Raw genomic sequence first — 21,241 nt, 5'->3', positions numbered from 1 at the left:
TGACACATAGAAGATAACTCTGCTATAAATTCAGGCTTACTATCATCTTGTGCGGCCCCATAAGCCACCAGCAAGGCCCAGTTACAATTCTTACTCTTATCCACCAAATTAACCTGTAAAATATATTTCCCATGAACCACCTCAAGAATGTCAAACTTGATTTTATTAACCCCACAAAGGATGCCTCCAGATTTCCCCCTAGAAGGATTCCACTCCCAATGGAATTTTTGTTGTGGGTCCATTTTTCTAAAAAACGAAGGGGAATAGTTGCTCTTCATAGTTTCTTGTAATCCAAGGAAATCCACCTCATTGGCATTAATCATGTCAGTGAGGCAGGTAGACATGCCCTTCTTACCTGCCCCCCTACAGTTCCAAAAGATGCCAATCATTTATAACGACTGGGTTTCTCTCTAGCCCTGGTAGGTCTGCCAGGATGCATAGCAGCCCTACCCTCTTCCTCTTTTTTCTGATTTCTAGTCATGGGTCTAACAGAATCTTTATGTGCAGAAAAAACCATTGTTCGCCTTCGCAGGTTTTTCCTCTTTTTTTGTTTAGATTGGACAAGGATGAAGGGTTCATCCTCTTCTCCCTTATCTGATTCATCCCAAGTTAAAGACAAGGGAGTACTGTTACCCAGTCCATCCCTAATGGCTATATCGGAATGAGCTTTTTCATTTTTCTTATCAAGAAGTAAATTCCTAGATATTTCTAGTTCACGAATAACATCAACAGTATGAAAATTATCATCAGGAATTTGCACTCCCATGAGAGATGCACGCAACACGATCTCAGTATCAGATAAGACAGAGAATTGATTTTTTGTGTCAAGCATATTTTTACCTTCAAGATCTCGTTTCTTCCTCCTATTCGCGGTCCTGTCTTCCATGTTTTCCAGCTTCTCAAACTGTCTGCGTGAAGACAGCTTTTCAGGAGCCACCACATCATGCAGAGGAGACCCAGATGGCGATTCAACAGTGTACACACTGCAGTTCTCTCCCCCCTCAGTTGAATCTTCTTCAAGAGGAACAATATGAGGTAAAGAAGGCCAGTTCACATAATCTGGCACAGGAGGAAACACAGCCCCATGAGAGTTATCATAATATTGAAGAAACATGGGGGAAGGAGGAATAGGAGTTTGGATGATTTCCCAAGCACCTTTTTTAACATTGGTAACAGAAACATCTTCATTGTCACATCCCATCCCATCCTCCATGCTATCAGAAGACATGTTCATAGGAGAATCATAATATGGTACTTTTTCTTTGTCATGTTCCCTGGCCATGGACTCAATAAGTAGTTCCGTATGATTCCCTTCGTCACTATCCTCCTCTTCTTCATTCTCAGTTACCACCGTCAGCCTCTGCGAACTTTTTTCATAATTTTGTGAGGAATAATTGCCAACCATAGATGCATTGGTGTCTCCTGGTTCCGCAGAGGAAGCAGGGTATGAATCCACCCTAGCTTTTTTCGGAAACGAGGGGGATGCACTGCTATCAACAGTAACAGTAGCCTGATTTTGTTCCTCCCCAACCAATACCACTTTCTCAACTTCATAAAAGAAGTCATAAAATTGCTCGCCCAACATCCCTTCAGCAGATGGAGGAATTTTTTTAACCTCTCGACACCCAAGCAATATCCTGGCATATTCAGGTTTATGAATAGTTGCCTCATCAACTTCCAAAGTTATACCAACCAACCCACCAGCATAAGCAACATGTTCAAAGCATCTTTTTTCTAATGGTATGTTTCTCACTCGCACCCAAGCTTTTTCCATGCTCCCCTTAGCCCCCACAGAAGCAGACCAGGGAGTAATGCAAACAATAACCAAACCATCTTTCAAAGGGAGACGTTTACCATAACAGCATGCTCTCTCAACTTCACTGGCATTAGGAAACCGCATGACAAACTGAGTTGGACTGATGGAACGAGCAGTGCAACGCCATTTTTTCTTGCCAAGTTTGCGGGCAAAATGCAATTAAATTCATGCTCGATCTCTTTCACAGTAGCAGTCCCCTCTATGATAGTGATGACTACAGTATTAGTTTTCTCAGAGTTTTGTTTAGACGTACACAAATCAGGGATATAGAAGAATCCCTGGCCAGGGGACTGAAACCCACACAGCAAAGGAACACATTCCCATGGCCTGAGAGTTTGACACAATTGAACCACAAGCGAACTGATTTACTACTACGCCGGATTTAGTGTTACTGTTAGTTCGTTGCAAGAGCACTAAGTGACTTAGTAAATTAGCTAGATGACACTTTTTAGTTAGATTGGCAAGCAAGAAGAAAAACGCATGATATAGCCATGATTGATTTTTCCCGAGGGAAATTATGTGGAACTGATCCCCGGCCGAAAGTAAGACATTTTAGCCAGTTATATAAAGTCGTGCGACCGATCATGAACATCGGCAGAAACATAATCAGTCCTAGTCTAAAGGGATACAAGTGAGAGAACGTGCTTAAGGCCTCGTTTGGTAGGAGGGGATCGAGGGGGTTTTGAAGGCAATTTCCTCGCGTGGCCCAGAAACCCCGCAGAACCGCGAGGGCCCATTTGGTACGCGGGTATTCGACGGCCCAACCCCCTCCGACCCCCTCCTACACCCTCCTTTCCACGCGGTACAGAACCCTCGAGGGGGGCCTCGCGGATTTGGGAGGAACGACACCACGCCGCCGCCGCCTGCTCACCGCGCCGCCGCTCGATTCCTACTCAACACGCCGTCGAACGACATCTCTACGCTGGCGTACCTCCTCCTCCATACTGGCCTTCTCCTCGGTGGTAAGCCCTCGCCTCGCCTCCCCTCCTTTCCCCTCGTCGTCTAGGGTTCTTCAATCCGCCCGGCCATGGTTGCCGCCTCATCTTCCCCGGCGAGCTCACCAAGCACGACGTATCCGAGGGCCGGCACCAAAGCCATCACCAAGTTCACCTCCTCTTAGATTGTGTCCCCTATATCTAGTAGCAGGTTACTGTTGGTTTAGTGATTCACTGTCGACTCCGAATCTTGATGTGAACTGCAAGTAGTGGTAATGCTTGATGTGGTTATCTGCAAGTAGTAGTGGTAATGCTTGATGTGAACTGCCGAATCGGTGCCAATGCTTTGTTGGTTCGTTGGCTGCATCAACTTGGTGTGGGAGGAGGACGACGAGTCTGTGAAATCCGACTGAGACGAGTGGAGTGGAGTTCAACATATATCTTTATTTATCAAGAGATGTTTTGCCCATCTATGATGGGTTTGTGATTTAGGAACAGATGTGTATTTGATGCATTGTGTTGTTTTGCTGGGGACAAAGTTGATCTCCATTTGTGCATCTTTTCTGCAACTCTGTAATGGATATTGGAGCAGTGCTCCGTCTTGTTCTACAATGCTGTGCACCTGCTTGCTTGTTTATTTAGCATCAACAGCAAGAAGCATTGTTGACTTCTTATTTGGTTGGTGGAGATTTCTTGTTTTCCTCTATTCTTGTACTGTAGATTATTATGCTGACAGAGGCTGTAGCACTCGCCGAGATCCAGTGATCAGTCCACGTATTTACCTGAGTACCATCCCTGAGTGATCCAGTGATCCCAGCGCAAATACTTTACCAAAATAAGTAATCCACTCTTCATTTCAGCTCCAAAAGTTTGTGCTTAAAATTCATGGCCCTCGCATAGGTTTTTGCTGCATCAGTTTGTGCAGAACCCAGTGTTCTGTAGTTCTGTTTTAATTGCCTATTTTGTCGACGACAAGCTACAAGTCTGTCTTAATTGCCCATTTCTGCTGCACTTGTTTTCCAGGATGGATAGATTACTTCAAAAGGAATTTATCGCCGTGTGCAGCAGAGCTTGGCGAAGGTAGTGTACTTTATTTACTTAGCTCACTAACATAGTATATGCAAACGAAATTACTGCACATTCTTTTTAAGATAAGACAGTGTAGTAGTAGTGTTTGGAGTTTCAGAAGGGAGGCAATTTGGTTTGTGACTGCACATTTTTTTTCAAGAAATTACTGCACATTTTTTAAAAGAAATTACTTGAGACTACTCTTGTGCTTGTCTTGCCTTGTGACTGTTTCAAACTGCAAATAAATTGTTTGCTCATCGGACTTTGTTGTGAGTTTTTCTCTTCCACGAAAAATCTGTTCGGTCTGGAAGTTTCTGTATTCTGTTGGTCTTGATGTAGCTCTAACAAGGCCATGAAATAATTCATACTATTACCTTGTTTTCTTCAGTATCATCAGTTTTTTTTCTGGTGTCATTAAACCAGGTTGAGAAGTGGAACAAAGCACGGGAAGAATGGGACGTTTGCAGGGTCCCTCGAAATCGTCTGTTTGAGTCTCGTCAGTTGCTTTTGTGTCGGCGCTATTGTTGTCAGCATGCTTATGTACGCATGTCTTATGTATTCTCAGCATGCTTAAATGTACGCATGCCTTTCCTCGGACTTGTGAATGCTGAAAACGTACGAGATATTTTTGGTTCCAAGTCATGCTGATGTGAGAGATTATGTTGCTGTTATGTGACATTGCAATTATGTGATGATATATTGGTTCCAAGTCAAGCAAATTATGTTGTTCATGTGAAGAACTGTTGCAAGATTAGATTTTTAACTGTTTTACACCATTTTAGTTCAATATGGAAATCCCTCCCTGTCAAACAGTGTTCTGTATGGAGGGGGATTTGAGGGATATGTGGTTGGAGGGGGATTTGAGGTTTCAAGGGGATTGGGTGGAAGAGGGGGATTCACCAAATCCCCTGGAATCCTCTCCTCCCCAAACCTCCACAATCCCTTCCTGTCAAACAAGGCCTAACGGGTCAACAGCGACCGACAACATCGGACTGACGAGACCATCGCCGATCGAAATGCTTCCTCCTCCGCCTCTTGGACAGCGACGTTGACCCAACCAAGGATATACGTAAGTAGTTGTGATTAGAAAGAAATTCTGTTATAATCTGCAAGTAAATCATTTTAAAAAATTGAGCGGTAAATTTTTTTCTCTTGGAAGTTTCTTTTTGAGTGGATTTTTCTGTTAGAAGTGGAAAATAAATCTTCACGCGGACTGATACGGCAAACACCAGTAGGCGTGATGTGGGCCGGCCCATTTCAAGGGTTTGCTTGCGGTAGTTATGTTTCCTTCTCTAGAGCTGTGTTTCCTGCGCACTCAGCTTTTGTTCCTGACATAATCTCGGAAGAGCAGTCAGCTTTTGTTCCTGGCAGGTTGATCACAGACAACATCATCACGGCTTACGAGTGCTTGCATTTTATGAAGAGAAACAAAGCAAAGAAAAATCAATCCTGCGCACTCAAGCTTGATATGATGAAAGCCTATGATAGGGTCGAGTGGACTTATTTAAAAGTAATCATGCTTAAGTTGGGCTTTACAGATAGATGGGTGAATATTGTTATGAGCATGGTTACTACAGTCAAATTTTCTGTTTTGTTCAACGGGAAGAAGTTGCAACAGTTCATCCCTTCAAGAGGTATCAGACAAGGGGACCCGATATCTCCATACTTGTTCTTGCTAGCAGCAGAGGGCCTTTCGTGCCTGTTAAAATCCAAGAGTGAGTCATCCAACATGCATGGCCTACAGGTAGCTCCTACGGCGCCACCAGTGAGTCATCTTCTATTTGCTGATGACAGTCTGCTATTTTTCAAGGCAAACGGTGTGGGGGCAAACGAGGTATACCAAGTTCTGGACACATATTTTCAAGCAACTGGGCAACGCATCAACTACTCAAAATCATCAGTATATTTCAGCAAAGGGGCGCCGGATGCGGTGAGACAGGAGATTAAGGATACACTCAACGTCCCTAATGAAACTCTCAACGAGAAGTACTTAGGGATGCCCTCAGATATTGGTAGTTCAAAATATGGTGCATTCAAGTATCTTAAGGATCGTTTGTGGAGCAAGGTCCAAGGTTGGATAGAGCAAACGCTGTCCATGGCAGGGAAGGAAGTTCTTGTAAAGGCTGTGGCCCAGGCAGTACCGGTGTTCTCTATGTCCTGTTTTAAACTTCCCAGAGGGCTTTGTGAACACCTAAACATGTTCATTAGAAAGTTCTGGTGGGGGAGCAAAGAAGGGAAACGCAAACCTCATTGGGTTTCCTGGAAATCTATGAGATTTGTCATTAACAAAAACTATAGCCTGAAGTTATCTTTCAAAGTTTGAAGATCAACATGCTAGTTCTGAATCATTATTACCTAGATATAGCACACACAAAGGAGGTACTCAAAAGGTTACAAGGAAAAAGGTTGTTCACATACTTCAAATGCGCTTGTGAAGCTCCACTTCAATTGATTTGTTTTCAGACGAGGAATGGCATGGTGGGCCTGTACTTGGCAATTAGCCTGCAGATACTCGATACGGCATAATATATGAATCAATTTCCTTAAACTACAAGATGAGGTGAAGCTCCTATAAGAAGAAATACTCTTTTCCTTTCTCTTTCTACCTTGCAGCCCGTCCAGATGAGGTGAAGCAAATGATGACCAAAGCCTTAACTTTGATAGCAGCCTGCACCTAGCAAATAGGTAGTGAACTATTTCAGACATATAAACCCCAAGTGTCACAAACTGATATTTAATCAATGGAAGACAGAAATTGTTCCCTGTAAACACTATCAAAAGACCCAACCTAAGAGCATGGGGGGATTAGGGTTCAAAGACTTCGAACTGTTTAATCTGGCCATGCTGGCTCGTCAGGCATGGTGTCTCTTGCAGAATCCTGAAACCCTAAGTGCTCGAATTCTGAAAAGTGTTTACTACCCAAATATAGATCTTCTTGAAGCCGAGCTAGGGGGGCACCCGAGCCAGGTATGGAGAGCAAAAGTAGAGGGTAGAGACACTCTAAAGCAGGGGTTGATCAGGAGGATTGGTAACGGAAGCACAACGGAAATTTGGACACACAACTGGTTGCCAAGGGACGAGATGAAAAGGCCCTACGCCTGCCGGACCCTGAACCCACCTATGCTAGTTTCTGAACTCATCTCTAATGTGTCAGCAACATGGGATAAGCAGCTGGTGCAAGCAACTTTCTTGCCAATGGATGTTCAAGTGATATTGGGGATACCGCTGTGCACTCGCAATGTTCCCGACTTCTGGGCTTGGCATCATGAAAAACATGGTTTTTTCTCAGTAAAATCAGCGTACAACATGCTTGTTGCAACTAGAAACAGAAGGGAAGCATGGCTCGAGGAGGGGCCAGGGCCGTCTAGCTCCAGGGCTGAGGAACGAGCATGGAAACATTTGTGGAAAACTCAGGTCCCAGGGAAAGTTCGTATGTTCTTATGGCGTCTATCTAAATACTCATTGCCGACAAATGATGTGCAGGCACATCGCCACATGTCTGATTCACCCTGTTGTGGTCTATGTGGGGCTCGGGACTCATGGCACCACTCCCTTGTCGAGTGCACCTCCTCGAGAAGCGTTTGGGCTCTTATGAATGAGGAGATTACACATAAAATCATAACAACAACCGAGCCCAAGGCGAAGCAATGGCTGTTCACTCTGATGGATTCAATGTCCCACAAAGATTTCGTCCTTGTGGCCGTGACGTTGTTGTCGATATGGTACGCTAGGCGGAAAGCCATCCATGAGGCGATATTCCAAAGTCCCCATGCCACACATGGTTTTATCACGAGCTTCATTTCTGAACTAGAAGTGGTAAGGGGTTGTCAAGAGCAGAAAGGCAGGGGCGTGCCGACGCTAATGCAAAGAAATACGAAGCCGAAAAAGCCACCAACAGGTTACTGTAAAATCCATGTTGATGCAGGAGTCCGGGGAAGGACAGGAGGTTCTGCCACTGCAGTCTGCAGGGATGAAGGTGGAAACTTTCTTGGCAGTTCTGCTCTCGTGATCGAAGGGGTAACCGATCCAGCAAGTCTAGAAGCAATAGCATGTCGGGAGGCGCCTAGCCCTCGCCGAAGATTTGGGTATTCATCATTTTGTGGTTGCATCGGACTGCCAGCAGGTGGTGTTGGACATCAGAAGGGACGCACGTGGTCCATATGGAGCAATCATTAGCGAGATAAATCTGAAAGCTTCATCGTTCCATTGTACTTTTACTTTTGAGAATCGTACTGTTAATTATGAAGCACATAGTTTAGCAAAATTTCGTTTATCTAGAGGGCCGGGTAGGCACATTTGGTTTGGTGCCCCCCATGACCCAAGATGTATCCCACTCAATGTGGAATTCCATGAATAAAGTTGGTTTTCCACCCTAAAAAAAAGACGTGTTTCCTTTTTCTGTGGTTTTTGTTTTTGAGTTTTCTTCCGGGTTTTCTTTGTTTTTTTGTGTTTATTTATTGGGTTTCTTTCCTTTTTTTTTCCTTTTTTCTTTTTCTTTTTTTCAATTCATGTCTATTTTTTAATATATGGTGTATAGATGTGGAACATTTTTATACATGTTGATTTTTTTTCAAATATATGATGTACATTATTTCAAATAAATGTTTTGAACATTTTTGAGTACATGCTAGAAAAGATCAATTCGCATTGAACATGTTTTTAACAATAATCATATATGAACGGACTTCAACGGCCGTGTTAGGGACCCCCTCATACTAATTAGCTCTCCCCCTGAATTCCAAGGGGATGTCCTGTCCTCACCCCTTAATCTCCAAACAAATAATTCCACATAACTTATGTCCGTTGGATCAGTATTAGAGGGTCTGTGGCTCTAGCATTACTCTATTTTTAATGGAACAAAACATATTTTGAAAACTATGTGAACATTTTCGTACATTTTATAAACTTTTCTTAAATATCACAACTTTTTTAAATACACAAACATTTTTCTGTAGGGACTTCAACGGCCATCTTAGGGACCCCCTCATACTAATTAGCTCTACCCCTGAACTCCAAGGGGGTGGCCTGTCCCCACCCCTTAATCTCCAACCAAATAATTCCACATAACTTCAGTCGGTTGGATCAGTATCAGAGGGTCTGTGGCACTAGCATTACTCTATTTTTAATGGCACACAACATTTTTTGAAAACAACGTGAACAATATTGTACATTTTATAAACTTTTCTTAAATATCACAACTTCTTAAAATACACAAACATTTTTCTATATCATCTATTTTTTAAAATATATGGCGAACTATTTATCTAATGCACACCATACTTTCTACAAATACACACTGACCATTTTAATTTTTCCTGCATTACCTAAAATATTTTTATCAATTATATAGCTTTTAAAAAAGTCCAACGGTCAGGTTTCAAATGAAAATACCACCTGAAAATGAAGAGAAAAAGAAAGGCTAACCCGTGCAACTGAGCGCACCAAAATGCCGGCACATTAGCGTCTCGGTTCAGGTGATACCTCCTCCATTGGACACCAATGAGCGTCCAATAGGAGTTCTCTACTGATACGAGAAGATAACCAGCGCAATTTGGCCCGGGACAATAAGGGGTGGTAGGCTCACATTTTTTTCTTTTCTATTTTCTTTTTATGTCTTCATTTATAAATCCAACAAAATTTAAAAATCATGCAAGTTTTAAAAAGTTTGACTAACTAGGAAAATCTTCATGAATTAAAAAATATCATTCAAATTAAAAATAATTAATTAATTGGGAAACATGTTCACAAACAAGACAATGTTTGCGAAAATTTTCAAAAGTTTGTGAATATGCGAACCAACCTCTTGTTGGAAGGTTAGGCGGACAGTAGTATCCCCACTCACCAGGGTTTAAGTCCTAGACTTGACATTGTCGCTCGCACTTTCCTAAATTTATTTCAGACTTTTCGGCGTTGTGCGTTTAATAGGAGGAGACTTTCACGTCGACTACGAAGGTGTCAGTGGCGACTTCGTCAATCTCAAGATGATGTGTCGGCTCAATATCTCGGAGGTGCTCATACGGGTGTGTGTGTGCAGGTTCATAGCGGGTGAGTGTATGTGCATATGTATAAGTGTCTGCATCTGTACTGTGTTTAAAAACATTTGTTTGAATGTTCCAAAATTTTAAAAATTGACACATATTTATGAAAGTAGTACGATATAAATATATGTAAATACATTTGAAAATTTTCATTAATTTAAAAATTAGTTGAGAACTTTGAAAATCTTTTCAGATTTTTAAGTGCTCAAGTATTTATAAAATGTTTCCAAAGTTGAACAATGTTTGCGAATTAAAAGGGTGTCAACAAATTCTAAATAATATTAAAAAAAATAAAATTATAGAGGATTTAAACTAAGTTCATAAAATGTTTGCAATTTTTGAAATATCTTTGAATTTATAATATAATTCTTGAATTAAGATGTTAATGGATTTAAAATTTTCCTTTAAAAAAATATTATGAGTGATCGCAAACCTAAAGGAGTGTTCCAAATTGTAGAAATGATCACGAACTTTAAAAAATATTAGTAAATTTTTTTTGCGGAAAAAATATTAGTAATTGTTCTATCTCAAAAAATAACAATTTGGGAAACAATTGAAATTTAAAAATGGTAAATTTGAAAAAAGGTTCACAAAATATAAAATATCCACCAAGTTATAGAATATCCTGGAATTTTAAAATATGTTCAGAAATTGAAAATTGAATAATGGCCAATAGAAACTGTAAAAAAAATCAAAAGAAAAAGGGTACGAACTAAAGGCATAAAAGGGAAAAGAAAAGAAAAAACATGATGTAACCTTCTTATCTATACCTAGTAATAAAGGGAGAAGCGTTTCTTGCCACCGTAATTTCATCTGTGTCTCTGTGTGCGCGCGCGCGTGTGCATGTGCGTGTGCGCGTGTGTGTGTGTGCGTGTGCGTGTGTGTGTGTGTGTGTGTGTGTGTGTGTGTGTGTGTGATATAGGATGCCTTATCTCATGATGGAGAGATTTACACAAATGATGACTTAGAGTGGTCAAAATTGCATGTATTAATTGAAAGCCCGTGAAAAATGAAATATACTATGGCTTTGCATGCATAGACCTGAATGCTTCCTAAAAAAAAAAATTCTGAATAGATTTAAGTTCAATGCATAAAGTAATACATGAAGCTAGTATAATTAGCATTCACGTTGTTTACCATCAATGTTGCAGGACTCTGGAAGATGGCAGGGACGGAGGCACGTAAAGCTAGCCGGTGTCTCTGGACACCGTTTGAAATTTATTCTTACATTATATATAAGCTGGATATGAGGCTTGGACACCGGCAAGTTTTTGAGCTGGATATTAGCAATAGCAGCCTATCCAGCTTTGAACTGATTTTGGGTCAATGGAGATTTGGAACGTGCATCAGGGTGTCCGCCGTCGCCCGCTATTTCTGATGCGTACGTGCACTGAACCTCTTCCTGGAACAGCAGCAACAGTCATGATTCACACACATCTATAGGAAATAACCAATTCTGATGCGTGCGAAATAACAACCAGACAAGCAAGAAACTTCACATGCCCCATGGAACCAAGAATCAAGGAAAATATCTTACCAGTCATGTGATCTATCATTTGATATCCAAGCCCACTTGACATGCATGGAAGACGGATTACAGGATGGATAATCAGATGAATCTTCGAAGGAAGATGTATGTACATCCGAGAGGTCCTGTGGCGTTCATGATGAAACCCTTCATCTTTTGACCTGAAGACGACTGTTGAGGAGCACGAAGAAAGGGACCTTTCTCTGCTTCTCCGTCCGCTAATGGCAGCCAAAAAAGTGCACACATATGGATAAGAGTCTCTCATAGGCGGTGGTGGAGCAATCGGATAACAGGGCTGAGCGAGGTGGAAGTGGAACTGAATCAACTGATGCTATGGTGGACAAACCCATGAGATGAAGAAGGCAAAGTGTCGATTTGGTAATGAAGATGATGGGATTTATAGTGCAGAAGGTGAAGAGAGATAGAGAGAAGGAATTCACTCGGTGGTTGAGTAATTGAGAAGACAAAAGAGAAAATTGTTGTGGAGAAGGCATGCGGTCAAAGCCTCAGCATGCAATTACTAAGTTCAGCTGCCTCTGCATGCATGCAGTTGAAAACGGAAGCACCGATGGGAAAATGGCAGCTGATGTGGCACATATGCTGAGGTGGCATGGCTGCATGTTAAGAGAAATCAAAGTAGTGGGGATCATCTATTTAGGTATATAGGATATGAAATTTTAGCACATGCATAATTAAGGGGGGAAAATCGTTTGCTGCAGCCGGCAGGGAAGGGCGGATCGTCAGGTCGAACTTTTTTACAGGCCCATATCAAAAATCCATGCCCATTGACTTGCAAAGCTGCAAAGAAAGTACAGAAGCAGAGGAAAATTATGGGAGCGAGGTGGATGGATGAAAAAAGACGAAATTACGGTGGCAAGAAGTGCTTCTCCCTTTATATGTGACGGTCGGAATGTGCTTTGTCAGGGATTATTCAAGAAGATTGAGGTCGGAGCGTCTATCTGCATCATGCAGGATAACTGGATACCTCGTGACCCGTTTGTCTGGCATGTGTCCATGTGATCACCGAGCCACCTCCCCTGGAACTAGTTTCAAAACTAATTGTATCAGCCACCCGAATTGAAGAAGTTACACGGACATATTTTACTGATGGATGTGGAGGCCATTTGGCGTATTCCAATTAGTCACATTTAGCAGAACGGTTTTGGGGCAAGGCATTTTAAGAAGAGTGACACATTCTCTACACGTTCAGCTTACAGGATGGTGATGGAAACGAAAAGAATAAGATAAGCGTGGATTGATAAAAATCCTGACATTGAAAATAGTCGATGAACGGTCGGGCTAGAAGAGGTTATGGGGAGTTAAGCTCTGCCTAAGCTTTGTACGTTTCATGATGTCTTGCTAGGTCATCCCTACCCACGGGTGAGGTACAACATCACATGGTGGTGAATGTGGCTTGTATAGGTTCCGCGGGACAACAGTCGACACCTAGAGGCATTCATTGATGGAGTGCAACATGGCACCTTTTGTTTGGGTCATCACTGGTCAGGATCATTATGCAATGTTTACTTTGGATAAAACACATGATGCAAAATTGTGGTTGTTTGAGATGAGCAAGAGGCCGAACTGGGAGAACTATGCAAGAACGCTTGTGATTTTATGGGCCATATGGTGGGCGAGAAGGCGTGTGATACATGGAAATGAATTGCAATCTCCTTTTATGAACCCATGCTTTTATAACCTGGTTTATGGTCGATATCTCTGAGATGGAAGCTAACTCCTTGGATGCAAGCTTGGACATGAAAAGATTGATTAGTTCATCGACAAGAAACTCGACTCCTCCATGGCCAGGCATGTTCAATCCATGTTAATGAGGGGCTAGCAAAATATGAGAGACGTGGTGCCTCCGGTATTGTATGCCGTTGTGAGCATGGAAGCTACCAGGGTGCCTCAGCCATGGTACTTGAAGGTATGAATGCAACGGAAATTCTTGAAGCGACAATGATATGTGAGGTTCTGTCTATGGCCTCTGAGCTACATGCAACAAGAGTGTTGATTATCTGATGTGATCAAAGATTGAACTCGAGGAGCATGCTTTAGTGAAAGGCAATGTTCTAAGAGAGATTAATAGGTGGAAGGCAATGTTCTAGTTGGTCATCTTTGACGTGGAGATAGTTCAATAGAGATGTGCATGCTTTAGTGAAAATTTCACCCCCCCCCCTTAATGGAGGCAGACATATTTGGATGCGCAGCCCGCTGATTCCTTTTGTATCCCAATGAACATTATCAAGCAATAAATCTCTCATCTTCTCTAAGAACTTATGCCCCCTCTCATCTGATAAAAACATGACACCCCCCCCCCTTCTCCCACATATAAGACAATGAATAGAAACAACAATAATTCCCCTTCTCTTGGTCAATTGTCATAGAAGTGCAATGCATACATATCCAAGCATTTTTTGTGAAAGGGCCCAAGACCATATATTGAGCGTTACAGGTCCTTACAAAACATCTATATAAAATATAAAATTACAATCAAATCATTGGGAGGTGTCGAAGTCTTCTTCCTCATGCATCCACCGGCGGTGTGCCATGAGCATAGCTCAATGCCACCTTTGGGACTCCACTTCGGTGGAGCACTTTTTGAAGGACCATTTACTGACTCCCACGAAGGCCGCCACTCAAGCACATATCAACTTCGTCATCCCGCAATAGCCCTCCAACTTCTCTACAAGCAAGCCGCCAGCAATCAGGACCTCCCCGACGCCGCCAAGGCCGCACAGGGTTTCCCCAGCGACGCGCGCTAGCGGCGGCGAGAGGGAGAGCAGATGGGGTGACAGAGTAGATGAGGCAGCGTCTAGGGTTTCCGTCGCCATGGATTGTCACAATTCACAAAAGATCATTGAAAGAAACAAAGAACAACAATAATAAATAACACGTGAATAAATCGTCCTCTACAAATAATGCCGCTAGTGCTTTGGTGGCATCACATTGCCTTTTACACACCCAACCTACTAGCACTAGTAGAAAAAGGGTCTTTAGTCCCGATTCATAAGGGCCTTTAGTCTCGGTTCTGGAACCGGGACTAAAGGGTCGTTAGTAAAGCCTCCCCTTTAGTCCCGGTTCTTATACGAACCGGGACTAAAGGCCGTCCACGTGGCCGCAACCTGGAGCTCCACCTTTAGTCCGGGACTAAAGGAAATTTTATGATTTTTTTTAATTTTTTTTTTAAATTTTATGATTTTCAAAATTTTGAATTATTTTAACCTCTAATCTCTAATCACCCCTCATCACTGCTCAATTTAACCTCTAATCTCTAATCACCCCTCATCATCTAACTTCCCGGACGGTCACCCATCCTCTCACTACTCCAGCCTGAGCACGCTTAACTTCCGGGTTCTATTCTCCCTCATTTCCAAGTCTGCACTTGTTGTTTTCCTGACAATAGTAAGATGTCAATCCCATTAACCCTCAGGAATTTAGCTTGAGCATGAAGTCACACATTTCACTGTTTGAGTTTGAAATTATTGTTCTAAAAAACAATAATTATTTAGTAACACTAATATTTCTTGAATAAGTAGTTTGACCATAGCTTGACCACAGTTTGACCAGATTTGACCAAAATTCAAAAAACTAAAATAATTATTTAGTAACACTAATATTTCTTGAATAATTAGTTTGACCATTGTTTGACCACAGTTTGACCAGATTTGACCAAAATTCAAAAAAACTAAAATAATTATTTAGTAACACTAATATTCTTGAATAATTATTTAGTAACACTAATACTTCTTGAATAAGTAGTTTGACCATAGTTTGACCAGATTTTACAAAAATTCAAAAAAAAAACAGAAATTTGAGCATAATTTTTTTTCCTTTTAGAATTTGAGGATTCTAAAAATTTGCAAACCGGCCGTAGGCCGTCAAAATCGGATGCGGATTTTCGTGCTGAACATTTTGATATTACACATTTTGCAAAACATGTCTAAATTTAAGTTTTTAAATTTTCCTAACTAGTAGATGTAGTAACATAACTACATCTCGAAGGATTTTAATTTTTGAAGTTTTTATCATTTTCTTTTGCTTTTTACAAAACCAAAAAGGCGATCACCGGGGGTGGGGGGGGGGCGGTAGAGTTCGAAAATGAGCCCTTTAGTCCCGGTTTGAGACACGAACCGGGACTAAAGGGCATCACACCCTTTAGTCCCGGTTCGTGTCTCAAACCGGGACTAAAGGGCTCAGGTGAACCGGGACTAATGCTTTAGCCGCACGAACCGGGACCAATGCTCACTAATGTTAATATTGCCCTGTAACCAAAGCCCTGTTTTCTACTAATGTAGTGACGCACTAAAACTAGGCATACCACAAAAAATTCGCCCATGTCGTTGCGCGCGGCAGATTGGATGCCATGTCGCAACCGAACAACCTAAACGCACTGTTTAGGTATCTATCTATCTCCAGTATGCACGCACACAGCACCTAACCCATATCTGAATCCGGTTCAAAGCAGGTCGCGTCAGCATAGTTCTCGTCGCGATCGAGCAAATAATATCGATCCTCGCCAGCACCTCTCCCTCGATCTAGATTCCTCCGTCACGAACTCACGATAAGCACCGAGACCGATCGCGGTCGCGCACCCAACCGGCGAAAGGGGCAGGCGGTATAGAGGAGGAGAGCGACGGTGCATGGCAACTGGGCGTGGTGGGGGTGCCGTCTGCTCCCTCTCCGGGCTCCCCATCTCGCACTCAGCACGCATCCACGTCGATCGCACTGCGCCGCGCACAAGGCGCACGTCGGCCACCTCGCTCCCTCGCCCGTTCGTTGGATTCTACGCGCCCACTCACTCGCTCACTCGGCCGCGTCGCCCACAAGGGCCACGCATTGTTCGCCTGAGCTGGCTGGCCATCGACGGCGACGGCGGCGGATATGTAGATGCTCCGATCTAGGGCGGTGTGAAAAGAAAATCAAAAGTGGCCGGGGTCCCTGTCCGTCTTGATTGGAGCGGCCACCGCCCGCCGGAGAGTCCAACTATGTTGCTTTCGTGCGCTTGAAGAGATCTCGATGGCACCTGGTGGGGGATGGGATGGCCGGTTGATTGGTTTGCTCCACCGATTGGTCACGTCGAGTTTGATGAGCTTTCATTCCTTCACGCTTTATCTATGTTTCGTGCTCGATTTTTTTATCAGCGTAAAATGAGTAATTTCTTTTAACACGGTACAAACGCAGTGCTTATACATACGCACATAAACTCATTCGTGTGAACACGCGCACGCATAGCTTACCCCTATGACACGGTATAAATGAGTAATTTTTTTATCAGCGCAAAAGGAGTATTTCTTTTAACACATTACAGACGCAAAGCTTATACATGTGCACATAAACTCATTCCTAGGAACGTACGCACGCACACCGCACTCCTATGAGAATCTCCGAGACACTAAGCCGTCACATCATCTTAAGATTAAGTCACGACAGACGTCTTTGTAGTCGATGGGAACGTCTCCTCCCATTAAACGCACATCGCCGGCAAGCCTGAAATAAATCCAGAAAAATGCGAGCAAAGATGGAGCTGGTGAGATGAAGATACCTCTGTCCTTCTAATTATCCTACATATTTGTTCGCAGGCAAAAGGACTATTGCTGTGTAATAATTTGCGACAGCGATTTTGGTAGTTGGTGCACTAAAGCAACACAAAATTTTCTTCCTCGACATGACAACTGAGTCATCTGGTTCATCAACACCACAAAATGTGCAATTATTCGAGTTAGATGAAACGCAATAGTGTTCCCCTGTGCTTTCTCCGAGGACTCTCTCGCTAGCCAAAAGTTTGAGATCTAGAAAATGCGGCTGAAGGTGTGCAACTCTAGTCTAGCACCTGATTTTCCTAGGGTTTCCCCTTTAAACCGCCAGCGCCGGTGCTGTCGCATGTACCGGTAAGCCTCCGTTGACTCTGCGGTGGCGAGAGGATGAGGTAACCCTGGATCTGAGTGTCCGAGTTCGTGGTAGAGGAACAAGTGGTGAGACAATGGCGGTGGCAGCATGAAAAAAAAATCTCCCACCCCACCATTGTTTCGGTGGTTTGAGATGGTCTTCTGGGCTCTAATCCACCTCGAATTCGCCCAGCGGGACAAGATGAAGGAAGATTGGGCATAGATTCCGTCATCTCCTGGAGGTTGCAAGCTTACGATTTCTCGTCTGGCGTACGGCCTGTGAGTTTTGGTGTTAAGGGCTTCAGATTAATTCGTTCTGATGGTAGTAGTAGTCGCTCAATGGTTTAAAAACCTCGATGTAAGTTTTGTATGTTTGAGCTGCTTTGTACTTTTGTTGAAACTTTATAATGAGTCCAAAACAGTTTTTCCAGGCAAAGGGTATGCCTTGGATATATCTAGATGTGTCTTAATTATTACGCATCCAAGTGACTTAATCAAGTAGAAAACGAAAAAGATAAAAACAAAGTGTGCAATTCTTGGAAGGCTAGGCTTAGACAGAGCGTATGGCAGCCATTCAGACAGGTGCCGCATATATAGCCACGGAGCCGATTATCCAACGAGGTTTGTCCTAGCACCACCTATAAAAATCATGCTCGAAATTCCGGTCACGTGGGCCCACGGGGATCGCATAAATACACGCGCATCCACTCGATTTCCCAGCTATGCTATGAATAGAGTGAAGGTGGTTGGGGCAATTGGCATGCACAGTTGGGGCGCGCCCACTCCATGAGCATGACCCCCTCCTCCAACCTCCCCTAGATAGAAAGCCGCTGCCCCCCGTCCGGACGACGAGCCTGCAGGCTGATGGTCGGCCGGGCATGGACGCTCTCCTCCTCCTCTTCCTGCTCAAAATGGAGGCTTTCCACATACAATTCTCTCCTAGCCCCTGAATATATCAGCTAGGTTGGTAGATTGCTGCTGGTGGATAGGTACGTGCGTTTTGTAGGCATTAGGCGGCAGGCGGGTGCTGTGTTGTTGTCGTGGTACAGATCACGTGGTGGTGGCGGTGGATGGGCCTCATGGCCGGGATGCTCCCTGGCGTCGAGTTCGCGAGGAGGCGACGGCTCCGGCCGGCGCCGGAGGCCCCGTGCGCCGGCGCGCGGCGGCCGGCGTTGATGGGCGTGTTCGGGCATGACCACGCCCACCTCGGCTCGGCAGGTTTTGCGAAGGTAATAACAACTATAGTAGAAGCCATGGATTGTGCATCATCCTACTGTTTGATTGATGCTTGCATGTGGATTACAGTACTAATCTCGATCGTTTCCTGTGGGTCGATGGAACGGGTTTGTAGCAGAGGAGCGGCGTGTGCGAGGAGGCGTGGGCGACGCAGCTGGACAGCATCGCCCGGGAGGCCAAGGAGAGGCTGGATCACAAGCTCAGGAGCCAGAGAGAATCTGTGGTCAAGAGGTACTTACGGTTCTTCTTACCCTTTTTGAATTCACTTCATGTTGTGTCAAGAACTCAAGATTCCGACCGAATTCGGACTTCAGAGACCCCTGTTTGCTGAAAAACTGGTTGGATTGTGCAATAAGAAACATGGGCATGAATCATTAGATAGCAGGTCCTTTTTTAGTGAAGGAGCCAAATTACTTTTGTGCAGGAATATAACTTCATGTGGCATCGTTTCGTTTTCAGAGAGAAATTTTAGTACTTATTTGGGGAGGGTGGGATGTAATTTGCTCATGATTGATGAGTGAGTTCATGCATGTAGATGTAGTCATGATGTCACTCACTGATCATTCAGCTGGGCTGCAGATGCTGATTTATTCTCAAGAAAATCTGAGTCAGTATCAAATATATACTTCCTTGTGTTTTCTCTGTTCTCGAGCAGAGCTCTGCCTTGCTGGCTCTGTATTTGATTCTGCTAATATACGAGCTTGAAGGAAAGTAACGGTGGCTTAATCAATCCTCTGCGTTGCGACTTGCAGGCGCCACAGCACGGGAAGCCTCCGGCTCCCGGTCCCGTCGAGCACCACCAGCGACCACCCGGCGAAGGACACGGCAGGGGCGGCGAGCACGCTGCAGCGAGAGGTGTTCACGAAGAGAGGCGGCGGCCGGCGGTTCAGCTGGGGCCGGAGGAAGGAGCAGCAGCAGCAGGCGGAGTGCGCGGTGTGCCTGGAGGAGTTCCGGGCGGGGGACGTGCTGGCGCACCTCCCCTGCGCGCACCGCTTCCACTGGGCCTGCGCCGTGCCCTGGGTCCAGGCCGCCTCCCGCTGCCCCTTCTGCCGCGCCGCCGTCCGCCTCGCCGACCACCAGCTTCTCTAGCGTGCGTTAATGTCTTCCCGGCCGGCGCGGCCGCGTGCGCGGGGCCGGCGGACCAGCTGATCATGGCGCCTCGGTGGAGCCGCGTGGCACAGTACAGCAGACACCTGCGCATGCATGGGATCCCTTGTGTCGCGGCCGCGCCCCGCCGGCAAGTTGCGGTGCACTGCTGCTGCTGTGTACGGCGCGCGGGTCGCCGGTGTCGCCTGCGAACCAAGCGTGTGGTGGTGCGCGGGAAGACGTGTCCGGCCATGTCACCGACGCCGGGAGTTGCTCGCCCGGTGGACCGCACCTAGCCGTGGATTATTTTGTTGCTGTTTTTTTTAGGATCTTGTCGCTGCTTTCTTTGTGAGCGTTGGATTAATAATTTACAACCTAGTTGCACTGTGCTGCGTGCTGTTATCTGCTCCATCATTTCCAAAATATTTCACCTGAGGATTTCTTAGCAATCCCGTTAACAATACCATAATAGTTTAGTCGCCTGAGAATTTCTTAGCACTAAGTCAAAGTTGAGTGCGTTCTTTCACATATTGTTGGACCTCCAGCTGAGGAAACACTCGGGAAGGCGGGAAGGCGATACAACCAGCTGAACCAGCGCGCTTTAGTGATTATAAGACAACACAAACTATTAAGAACCTCAGTAGAACTTCGCAAAATTTCCAAAATTACGAGCGCAATTTTTTCTATGGCAGCGCAAATCATTAAATGCTGAAAACATTTTCTGAAAATTCTGAAAAGCGGTTTTTTTTCTGAAACTGCCGAAGAAAATTTTAAAACACGAACACTTGTTGAAATTTATGAACAATTTTTGGGATAGGATATTTTTTTAACTTCTAAAAATTTGGAAACATGAATATTTTTAAAAATTTATAAGCAATTTTTTAAAACGGGAACATTTTATGAAGTTGCGAATATTTTTAAATAACCTTCAGAATAATTTTTGAAAAATACAAACAAAATTTGAAAACATGAACTTTATTTGAAATTTGTGAACAATTTTTGAACCGCAACCAATTGTTGAAACACCTGCAAATATGGGAACATGAACATATTCTTAAATTTGTGGACTATGTTTTAAAGCAGGAACATGTTCTGAAATTCCGAATAAATTTTTAAAACGTTGTGCACATTTTGAAGAAAAATATGCTGAATAAAATTTTAAAAAACATTTTTTTTGAAAAGTACAAGCAATTTTTGAAATGTGAAACATTTTTTGAAATACTAACAAAATGGACATTTTGCAAACAATTTTCGAAACATGATTTCTTGTTAAAATTTGTGATGAATTATTTATAATGGGAACATTTTAAATTCTGAACATTTTTTGAAAATCCTAGACATTTTCAGATGTTTGAACAAAACAATGAACACAACAATTTTTTTTAAAAAGGAAAATTTTGAAGAAATAAAAATAAAATTGGAAATGAAAAATTAAAGTGAAAGGAAAGAAAAGAAAAAACGAAATAGTAACAAAAGAAAAATAAACAGAAATGGGAAAGAGTGGCGAAAAAAAACAGTAAAAAGGAAAAAAGGGAAAACAAAAAAATAGAACAAGAAAAAAACTGGTTAAGGAAGCTTGTAGAAGTTTCCTAAAACAAATAAGAGGCTGAGAACATCTAGAAGGTTCCAAAACCGGGGACGTTGAA

The 21,241-nt window shown here is 43.5% G+C and overlaps 1 protein-coding gene and 1 long non-coding RNA gene across 3 annotated transcripts; both read left to right on the top strand.

Moving 5' to 3' along the window:
- Nucleotides 1-2,598: 2,598 nt before the first annotated feature.
- Nucleotides 2,599-4,467, top strand: LOC123142031 (uncharacterized). The gene is made up of 3 exons (XR_006470499.1): nt 2,599-2,778; nt 3,775-3,831; nt 4,243-4,467. It is a non-coding gene; the product is annotated as an uncharacterized lncRNA (long non-coding RNA).
- A 13,521-nt stretch (nt 4,468-17,988) lies between these two features.
- On the top strand, nt 17,989-20,030 carry LOC123145938 (probable E3 ubiquitin-protein ligase HIP1). Of its 2 annotated transcripts, none has more exons than XM_044565469.1 (3): nt 17,989-18,502; nt 18,628-18,740; nt 19,262-20,030. In XM_044565469.1, exons 1-3 carry the CDS (start codon nt 18,344-18,346, stop codon nt 19,596-19,598), a joined length of 609 nt encoding a protein of 202 aa, XP_044421404.1. In that variant the 5' UTR covers nt 17,989-18,343; the 3' UTR covers nt 19,599-20,030. The 2 variants fall into 2 exon arrangements, with proteins under 2 accessions (XP_044421404.1, XP_044421403.1); XM_044565468.1 differs by having other exon boundaries at nt 17,990-18,502; nt 18,625-18,740.
- The last annotated feature ends 1,211 nt before the right edge of the window (nt 20,031-21,241 follow it).

Source organism: Triticum aestivum, chromosome 6D, assembly GCF_018294505.1.
Source record: "Triticum aestivum cultivar Chinese Spring chromosome 6D, IWGSC CS RefSeq v2.1, whole genome shotgun sequence".
NCBI classification, from domain to species: domain Eukaryota; kingdom Viridiplantae; phylum Streptophyta; class Magnoliopsida; order Poales; family Poaceae; genus Triticum; species Triticum aestivum.
Note: the sequence above shows the minus strand (reverse complement) of the source record. Positions and strands in the feature narration are given on the sequence as shown.

Bases quoted from the DNA above. Each gene is read 5' to 3' on its own strand.
- LOC123145938 (XM_044565468.1), top strand. From the start codon at position 18,344: ATGGGCCTCATGGCCGGGATGCTCCCTGGCGTCGAGTTCGCGAGGAGG. The intron at 18,503-18,624 runs GTAATAACAACT...ACGGGTTTGTAG, and splicing joins GCTCGGCAGGTTTTGCGAAG to CAGAGGAGCGGCGTGTGCGA. The intron at 18,741-19,261 runs GTACTTACGGTT...TGCGACTTGCAG, and splicing joins AGAGAATCTGTGGTCAAGAG to GCGCCACAGCACGGGAAGCC.